The 10,093-nt window shown below is 44.1% G+C and overlaps 1 protein-coding gene across 1 annotated transcript; it reads right to left on the bottom strand.

Moving 5' to 3' along the window:
* Positions 1 to 641: 641 nt before the first annotated feature.
* On the bottom strand, positions 642 to 10,093 carry LOC131087022 (torsin-1A-interacting protein 1-like). Its single transcript, XM_058030381.1, has 6 exons — positions 9,703 to 10,093; positions 9,414 to 9,482; positions 6,452 to 6,553; positions 5,559 to 5,618; positions 3,039 to 3,098; positions 642 to 1,903 (listed from the first exon to the last, which is right to left on the bottom strand). Exons 1-6 carry the CDS (start codon positions 10,091 to 10,093, stop codon positions 1,110 to 1,112), a joined length of 1,476 nt encoding a protein of 491 aa, XP_057886364.1. The 3' UTR covers positions 642 to 1,109.

Genomic DNA, 10,093 nt, shown 5'->3' on the forward strand with positions numbered 1-10,093 from the left:
AATGGAAGTGCTGCTATTCTCTTTATTTTTTTACCCAAAGTATTTAACAATAGAAACAGGTACTTGTTGTGAGGAACTCCTGACATGAGAGACTAAAAAACATTTTAAAAGCATGCTCTGCAAATCTGTTCTTTGCTAGAAATTTATACAGCAAGCAGGCAGCAATACACAGATACAAGAAGTTATTTTTTTTAGGATATCAAGTACCACAAATAAATAGATTCTCTCAATGCAAAAATAATGATCTTAGTAAAAGGAGAAATAAACTATGTCTTCCTAAAGTTTTGTTTGGAAAGGAGATAGTATGTACACGGGGATGACATTTTATCATTTCCATCCAAATTTTATGACTTGCAAAACTTTGAAAGAGTAGAGAACTCCTGCAAGCAGCCAGGCAAAGAGGTACTGAGGAATTATTTAACTGACCTTACTACTGAATTTAAGCAACCTTTGCACCTCATCTTTTCTCTTTCCCCAGAACTGTTTGGAGCAGGCTCATTTAAGGAAGCAATGTTTGCTGAAAGGTTCTCTACAGTCACAGATCTTTGAAGCAATTTTGCTATGTCTGCAAGTGGCCAGAGATAGCTGACACCTATGTTGTGATCCAGTGGATCAGGAAGAAGCTTGTGCTTAGACTCACATCACTTATTCATCATTTTCAGTTTATTTCTTATGTTAGAAGTGAAGTAAGCAATTGTGGGAGATGAAGGTGATGGCTTTACATTGTTACCTTGTCAAATGTGACACCAGCTTTATGCACCACCAGAGGAGGATCCTCACAGCAAAGCCAACAGTGCTTCAACACAGGTTCAGAAGCAGATGAGTGACTCTGAACTGAGGCACAGCAATGTTCAGCTCCAGGATACCAAGGCTGAATGCATCACTGAATACAATTTACCAACAAGTTCCTTGCTTACACTCTGCAGTTTACTTAGAGAAGTCCCAGTTGCTTTGGCAGAAACAACTCTGCCAGCTGGTGGAAAGGCTCAGCACAGAAAGGACTGGTCTGTGGTTGCCTGAGCTCAGCAGCCACGCTCAGTTCTTCCCTGCTCTGCCTTGCAACACACATTTTGTGTCTTCCTCCTTTCCCAAGTGCTCTCCAGCAACTTTTATGTGCACCCCTCTAGAGGGAGGCCCTTTTCAGGCCAAACAGGCAACACAAGATGAGATATCCGGCTCCACAGTCCACTCAGCTTATCTGTGTCCATGCCATTGTAAGAGCTGGGAACATCTGAGCTGGTGAACTTTGCCCAGAGGAAATCCCGGACTTTCTCCTCCACCTCTTGGAAGGTGAGGCTCTTTCTCAGTGACTGCTCATCCAGGAGAACTGTCAGCACCAGGGCCACGTCCTTAAACGCTGCGTTTTCATGGTCACAGTACTTGTAAAAGATCAGGGTGGAGCCTGCAGGCAGCGACTCAAATCTATGCACCACTGCCACCTTCTTGCCCTCCCTGAAGCCAGAGCTGAGCTCTGTGTCCACCTCCAGCTTGACAACGTCACTGTCCAGCACAGCCTTGTCCACGCCGTCGATGCTGATTGTGGTGGCGTTCTGGGACGAGGCAAAAGCATTGGCAATCTCATTGCTCAGGCACCTCAGGGCCTTCTCAGCTTCCTGGCCAGCTGTGAGCAGCAGGATAGCAGGCTCCAGGTGCTCATGGGAAGAGTTGAGACGTTTCTCAAGGGACACACGGGCTTTTCTCCACAGTCTGGGGTCCTGGCTTTGGTAAGTGTTTTTTAGTTTCTCCATCCGGGCCCGAAACTCTTGCAGAATTTCAGCATCTCTCCTTGAGGAGGTTCCACCTTGAATCCCACTCCACAGGATGTAAAGCAGTGGGACACAAATTAACAGAACCAGTAACAAAGTCCATATCTTGTGAAATCCATTCTGTGATTCACTGTCATCTATAGAGAGATGGAGCAAACAAGAAGAAAATGTTTTAAAAGGCATCAGAAGTCAACAAGTGAAAGGAAAACAAGAGGAAACAGTGAAATGATCCCATTCTCAATACTGGGACAGTAGTTGAAGAGCATAGAAAAGATCTAGTTAAGAAAGGAAAGGAAAGTGAAAGGAAAATAAGAGGAAACAGTAAAGTGATCCCATTCTCAATACAGTAGTTGAAGAGCATAGAAAAGATGATCTAGTTTAAAAAAAACCAAACCACAAAACAGAGAACACAGTTTTGAACTCAAGCCACTTTGTGAAGTGACAACATTAAAAAAAGAGCATTTTTACATATTCCCACATTGACTGAGACTAAATTAGAACTTCTTCTGAAAAAGGAGCTCTTAAAGTTCATCAATATTCCATTCACTTTAATAAAATCCAAACTAAGAGCTTAAAATGGTTCTGAAAAAGGTCAAAGCTTCTCCTACATTTATGGCCTGCAGAAAAGATCCTACAAAAAACCTGGCTGCACCAGAATGATTTCTGTGTTATTTTTCTTGCATATTCCCTTAGGCTAAAAATAGTTCCTGCAGCAATTTTTGCATCTCAAACACTGGTGGTCAACACTATCAGAGAACGTGGCCTTTGGATCAGTGAGCTTCACAAAGTACACACAGCAAACCATGTCCATCAAAGATCAAATATGAAACCAAATCAAAAATCTGAACAGGTAAATTAACACTTGTTTCATGCACTGCAAGCAAAAGATTCTGTTCCCAGTAAAATGAGTGACAAAATACAGCAATCTTCCTGGAAACAGGAAGAACTGCATTCCTTTTGTTCCCCTTTTACACCCCAACTTTTATCAGGACAGCAACAAAACAATAGTTAAATAACACCACCACTAGCCTTGCCTCAGTCTTAATCTTGTAAACATTACAGATAAAAGACCTGAAATTCAGGTGAAAATGTTATCCATTACACAACACCCTTCCTTCCTTCATGCTGATGCCACGTCCCAGCAAGCAAATCATCTGTTCTAGCAAGGACCTTCAGCTTAACACCAACTCCAGGAACTGAAATACTTGGAAAGGCATAAAAATGGTTAAATGTCACACAAGCATAAAACAGAAGTGAAAGCAGAAGTCTTACTTCTGGCCAAAGGCTGTGACTGCTTCTCTGTACTGGACTGATACCGAGATTTACTTCTGCCTGTTAAGAAATAAGAAAGAAACATGAGAAGAACACTAAGACAACAATTATGCCAAATCTTCCAGCAGGGAGTTGAAATCACCAAACTGCATTATTTTCAACAAAAACTTTTACATGCAAAATTCCACAAAGCTTACAGGAAGGGCAACAAAGCACCCTGCTGAACCAAACCCAGTTCTGCTAAGCTGGAGCAAAGGTGAGGCTGTCACCTCATCCCAGGTGGGGCAGGGTCAAGCTCAGGGGTTTCAGTTCCTTGTGCTCAACAGAATCATCCTGAACAAGGAAAATGACCCCTTCACCACTGTCACCAGCCTGAGAAGTCTCACTCAAGTGTCAGAGCAAATCTCAATCTCTGCTCTTTGCCAAATGCCAGCTCCCAAGCCATCCTCACAACCTTGCCTAGAAAGCACAAGTCGCCAGCCTACCACAAATCACCCCCAAAGATTTCCAACTCTTGAAGAATTATGCAAATAAAACTCCATTTCAAGTACAAGGTGATAAAATGGAAGAGATTTAACAAGCTGTTCTTTTCTGCACAAGGATCCCATGTCCCAATTAAGTTTCCTGATTTTGCTCAAGAATTTGAGAGGCATAAAAATGGAAACTTAATTAATGGACACACTAGAAAAACAACATAATGCAAGACCTAAATAGCAAAAAACAAAGCAAAATGTTAAATGCACAGTCTTCTTTTCCCTCTCCTTGCAGCTTGGGCTGGAGGCCTGCTTCATCAGCAATCAGTTTCTTGGGATGAATTATGCCTTTAAAGCAAAGTGCAAGCTTTCAGCTTCAAAATATACTTTTGGTCTATTTAAATGGGCTCAGACAGCAAAGTACAAGAGGCATTATCCATAAGGTGTTATGAACAACTTTCCCAAGAGAGCAGCATGAATATATACTGTGCAATTTTTGGTCAGCATGTTTTCTACATTTAGCCAGGTAATTAAAAAGACAGGAGAATTTATGGCTCCTTGTTGAACAGCAACTGGTTCAAAGCTGAAGGCTCTTTAATATATAACCAAATCAGGACTGTCAATGGCACTATTGAGAATAAATTGAACAAACATACCCTGCAGTAGTTATTTAAAGACACTGAAATAAACTCCATAACCTTGTTTCTGTATGAATGTAACTGCAGAAGGTGCTAAAAGCAGCTCTGCTTTAAGCTGGGGCTTAACTGGCTTAATGAACTGCCCTATTCTGTAATTTCAACCCCCTACTCCAAAAGGGCACAGCCATGGAGCTTGTCCTGGCTAAGCTTATCTCAATCTTCTAAGAGTTAACAGCTCAAAATCACCTCAATTCTGTAACACAGCACAGTGCAGCTCTGTTTGCACAGAGCAGGTTTCATATTTAGGTGACAGCTGTAACTCATGCACTAAAGGAAAAAATAATTCAATTAACAGATCTTAATCTGCCTAAGAATTGTGCATTATTTACAGCACAATTTGCACAAAAGACCCAGTAAATTTTGTCTTGCTTAATTCAGAAAATCTAACTTCTGCAGACACCTTAAAGATTTCAGAGTTTTAAGTGATCTTCCAAAGTTATTCACCCTACACACAACTAACCACTCCTGCAGCACCTGGAAGGGCACAGAAAAGTAAAACTACCAGACAAGATAGAACTCTCTGCATCAATTCATTTTTCAAAGGCATTTCACAGATGTGCAGCTACCACAGGATGAACTTCTCTCCCTGATAGCACCATGGTTTAAAAAAAAAGCCAAAACAAACAACAAAACCAAAAAGAAACAAAAACCCAAGCAACCCCTGCAGGTTGTTCAGACTGAAATCTGATTTACAAAACTTTGTTTATCTGTATCTAAACCTGTTGAGGATAGAAACAAGGACCAAGATTTTACAAAGAATTCAGAACATTTTCTTTCAAGCACTCTTCCAACAGGAAGGGAAAAAAAAAAGGCAAACCCAAAAAAAACTCCAAATGTCTGAAACACTGGGAGTCATCAGATGAGCAGACTGGATTTTGCCTGCAAAGAAAAATGCTGCTCCTTTTCAAGAGTATTAGGACAATTAATTCAATCACAGCACAGCAAGCCATCACTTCTCAGGGAAAGGATAAAAGGGAAGGTTTGTGCACAAACTAACATTCACTGCCACCAAAAGGTAAATAAAGGTTTTGTTCCCCTCCTCAGCTTACCCCACAAAGCCCCTACTCCATGCTCTGCATTTACTGTCCCATGAGTCAACTCCAAAAAGAAAAATGAAAGAGAAAGTGGAGCATTTTCTGTGGTCAGCAAGCTGAATAACCTCACAGAGAGGCTCTGACTGGAATATGCTGCCTTCTCCAGTTTCTGTTTGAATCTGCCTCCTGAGTGCATGCCCATCTTCCCAGACAGTGTCCCAGGGCACAAGGAAAACCAGAAGCAGAGGAAAGGAAAATAACTCTGTCCTTTTCATCTAATGACAGGGAAAGACTAAGTTCTCTTGTTTTACTTACTCTGTGGTGCAGAAGTTGAGTAGCACTCTTGATTTCTCTCAAGGAAGTCAGCCTTTATTTCTGAAAGCAAAGCACAAAGGGAAGAACTCAGTCCCCACATCAGAGATCAGAACAGGACAGCCACACATGCTTCTGGCTCTTTCTATGAATTCCTCAAGGCTAATCAGGAGGAGGAGGATATGCTGTGATGTCAAACCAGCACAGCCTCTTGGACCTCTCTGAGCTGCAGAAAGTTACTTTTATCTATTACAAAGGGCTTAATTTGGCCCTTCACCCCAAGGCTTTTGCCAACATGACAAATCATCCTTCTTATGGCTTCTTTTAAAAAGACATGTAACTTCCTTCTGTGGCTAAAAATAATCCCATTTTTTTCTCACTTTATCTCCCCATTGCTTCTGCAATACACATGGAGAAAAATCTCTGAGCAATGAGCAAAGTGCTCCCTCACCTTGAAATTACTTGGTGTAGTCACTCCCCCTGCTGAAGTCAAAGATAATTCAGCTCTTTAGAACATGAAGAGTTTTACTTTTCCTTGCCTGAGGCAATTAAAGATCCACCCTCATATGTTTTTTGAAGCAGGGAAAAAACTTCTTTCTGTTTTGCTTTTCAAAAACCACACAGTTGGATATTTATCAAAGTTGAAATCTGCCTTTTCTTGACCTTTAAGGTTTTTCACCCAAGCAGATTATCATCCTATTATAACCAGTTTTACTTTGGCTCAGGCAGGAGTACACACTGAAGCTTTATTTTTTTTTAAAGAAACCCTTTTTCATCCATTCAGATTTCAACTCAAAAACTTCTCCCTTTTCTAAACGAACTGAATGATTGTCATTTTAATACATTTAAGCAATTATTTGTTACACCATGGAAGAAGTGCTGATAAAAGCTGTTACCTTTTAATGGTGCAGAAATGGTTGGTTTCTCAGTTCTGTTACTATCATGAGCCTTTGCATTTTCCTTTACTGTATTCTCTTCAAAGTAAACTGTAGTCCCACCTGCCAGGAGCAAAAAAAGAATAAAAAGAGGATTGGCAAGATCATAAATCTGAAGGACCAAGTTGTAGTTTTGGAACATCCATGACCTAAATCAGTGCTTTTCCAAGTTGTGAACTCCCAAAAGTTACTCTCTTAAAATGCAACAAAAAGCAATTAAAACTTGAAATGCTCATGGTAAATTTGAGTTCACTAGAAATACAGCTGTCTACACCACCACACGCTTCTTAAAAATAAAAATTAGGAGTTCTTGGCTTAAAAACATGAATATTAGGAGCCAAGAAATTCGTTATACTAAGGGATTCAGTGTAAACACCATGGGAGTATAGAGTTTTTCCCACAGCTTTGGGCACTCCCCTTAAAAACAATAATTGTGCTGTCTTTCTTATGCAGCATTGGGCAGAGGGGAAAAGAGGCAGAAGCAAATACAGAAAACAAGTTCCCTTTTAATGGAGTCCAAGCCATCCTTTAGTTAGGTCTCATTCTCTCCTAATCCATAACAGCAACCTAATTTCACCCCTCAGGTAGGTGAGAAGAATATAAATCAACATTTTTCAGCTGTTTGCCAAATCACAGAGTCATTGAGCTGTGAAACCCAGCTCAATTAATGTCACTAACTAGAAAGAGTAAACCCTGTAGGATATCAGAGGTCACAGAGCAAAGGTCAGGGCTGGGAAACCAAATGCAGGAAAGGATAAAATGCAAACCCAGAACCAAGGGGCTGACAAGAAAAAGCTCAGGTATGGAATAAAAAACTGTAGAACAGTTGGGGAACAGAGATTGTGGCAGGGCTATCAAGCATCAGCAGAGCAAACAGCAAAGGGAAGAATACAATGTGTAATTTTTTTCTGACATTCACTCTGGGCCCTTTTACTCTTTAACCAGCTGGGGTTCAGGGGGTTTCTGTAGCTCTTTTACCACATGCCAAGGGCAATGCATAGCTTGCCACCTAGTGTTTGGTAATTTTATTTCAACTAAGAAAACAGCCTTTTTCTAACGTGTTCTGGCAGTTTCACACACCAGTGCATATCAAACATACTAAGGAGAAAAACAAAACCACCAGACCCATCCAAACCACAAAAAATTGGGAAAAAGCTATAAGTTTTAAACTATGGCAAGTCACAGGTGCAACAGCTAAGTATTTGCACATGCTTAATGGGGCCCTATATTTTAAACCCATCTTAAAAAGCTGTTAAGTGACTGATTTACCACAAAGCTCCTCACTAAATTATTTTCAGGAATGCCAAACTACATATCCATAATATTTCACTATGTACCCAGGTTTTACAAGGAAAATCTCCCCAGTAATTGTGACCAGAAGACCAAAAATATCTATCAGCCTAAAGAGGGCTACTCAGGCAGTCCCTACTCTTAATTCCTCTCCCCTTCCTGGCATCAATCACTACTCTTTGTGCTACAGAGACTTCTTAGAAGTTGTAGAAAAGAAAGGTAAATGTAAGACAACTTCCATGAAGACTGCTAGCACGCATCTTCAGCTCATTGATCTAGAAGCTGCCCTGATACTAGGCAGGGGGTTTTAGGCTCTTAAAACTCTGCAAGCTCTTCTTAAAGCTCTTAAAGCCTTCCAGCTCCCCAGGCAAGTTGCCTAACCTGTATTTAAAACCTCTCAGCAGAGGCCAGGAACCAGTTTCTCAGGGTGTGGTTTTGCTTCCATTCTGTTCTCAGGGAAGCAGGACAATTCTGCTCCCCCAACAACCCAGCCTGCTTATTGCCCTGCCTCACAGACCATCCCCTAAACTCTGCAGGAAAAGCAAAATACTGCACATCTACAGAGGGGGGGAAAACTAATCCTCTGCTGCTGCTATATAAACAATTAGTGTCTGTTATCATACTTTTACACCTGTTGTGCCTGTAATCCACCACAGCTGCAAAGAGCTGGGGAGGATGGGAGGGAGAGGAGCCTCATTTTTAGAGCCATCTAATTAAAAAGCCAACCCTCAGCTGCACCTCCTGAAGCAGCACAGCCACATTTAAAACACTGAGCCTGTTATACCCTGTTAGCCACCATGTGGGAGCAAGAGCTTTTGTCACAGACAAACTTCTGTACTTGCCTAAAGAAATACTCATAACCTTCCTCAAAACAAGATATTTTTTTTCCCCTATGCCTCCTGGAAATTCTGCTTCTGGAGCAGAATACAGGCAGGCAATTCCTGGTGACAAAAAACACAGATGGGAATGGAGAACAGTCTGAAGCTAGCCCAATGCATCCCTGAGCACTGCCGCACTCCACAATAGAGAAAAGAGGGAGGAAATACAATTTATTCACAGTTTCCTGGTGGAATGACGGGCTAAAGCCACATGACTATGTTACACTGAGTTAGCATGTTTCTATAGCTTGGAGAAAGACACGAGTTTCATCAACTAAAGCAACAAGTGGCTGCCACACAGTGACAACACAGCAGCCTGTCCAGCCCAGTATCCAGGAGCAGGTCCCAGAGCATCCTTGTGTTTCAAAAGAAGGAAAACCCCAGTTTTGCATTTCCTCATAAACAATGCTGCTCCCAGTAAGGAGCACAGCCACTGAGGGATCGGTTCCTGCAGCTCAGCATACCTTATTTAAATCCTGCCTTTCGACACCAAGCAGTGCTAGTAGAATTTAAATGCTGTGGTAAAGTACTGTTCCAAGTGATGTACTAATAAAACAGCCACCTGAGGGTTCCAGCGTGCCCTGCTGAAAAGGATCGCTCCTCCTCCCATCCCGGGTCTGTGGGGTAAGAGCCACAGTGGGATTTCCTCACCTGTGTGCCACGGTAACACCTGCCGAGGAGTTAAACCCCACAATCCCCATTTCCCTGAGCGAGGGCCATCCCAGCCCCTCGGGAGCCCTGGGATCGGAGCCTACCTGGCGATCTGTACGCTTTTATAGGGGGCCGCGTCAGGGAGTCTGGGGTCCCGAAATGATGCTCGTCCCCTGAAACGAGACACGGGTGAGGGTGAGGCCGGACAATCAGCTCAATCCCACCGGCCTGAGAGCCTTCCAGAAGCACCGGGCTCACCGGGAGCCCGCGATCCCGTCCCAACACCCCCGGAGGGGAACCACACGGCGCCCGCCCGCCCCGCTTCGCGCCGCCCTACCGCACTCTCAACCACATAATCCACGGCGGGCCGCTGCGCCCGCCCGCGCCGCTCACCCTGCAGGGCCGCGCTGTCCACCTCGTCCCCGAGCTCCTCCGGCCGCGCCGCCGCCGCCGCCAGCCGGGGGCTCTTCCGCCGCCGCTTCAGCCCGGGACCGTCCGGCGGAGCCAACCCGGGGCCGTCCGCCGGAGCCCCCTCCTCGTCGCCGCTGCCCACCATGCCGCCCGCCGCCGCGCCGCGCCGCTTGCCCCGGCCTCGTCCCCTGCCCCGTCCTCTTCCCCGTCCGCCCGCCGCCGCCTGCTCGGGCCTAGAGCTGCCGCCTTCCCGCGGCGGCGGGGGCGGCTCCGCGGGCCTCACTTCCCGCGGGGCGGGACCCGCGTCCGTCGCTTCCGCCCGCCCGCGGAGCGGCCGCCGCGGCGTCACGTGGTAGCGCGGCCGGTCTGCCAT

Source organism: Melospiza georgiana, chromosome 9 (genome assembly GCF_028018845.1).
Source record: "Melospiza georgiana isolate bMelGeo1 chromosome 9, bMelGeo1.pri, whole genome shotgun sequence".
Lineage (NCBI taxonomy): Eukaryota > Metazoa > Chordata > Aves > Passeriformes > Passerellidae > Melospiza > Melospiza georgiana.

Coding starts and splice junctions, on each gene's coding strand:
- LOC131087022 (XM_058030381.1), bottom strand. CDS start 10,093: ATGGCAGACCGGCCGCGCTACCACGTGACGCCGCGGCGGCCGCTCCGC. Junction 9,483..9,702: donor GGACAGCGCGGCCCTGCAGG/GTGAGCGGCGCG, acceptor GTCTCGTTTCAG/GGGACGAGCATCATTTCGGG. Junction 3,099..5,558: donor CTCAACTTCTGCACCACAGA/GTAAGTAAAACA, acceptor ATTTCTTAACAG/GCAGAAGTAAATCTCGGTAT.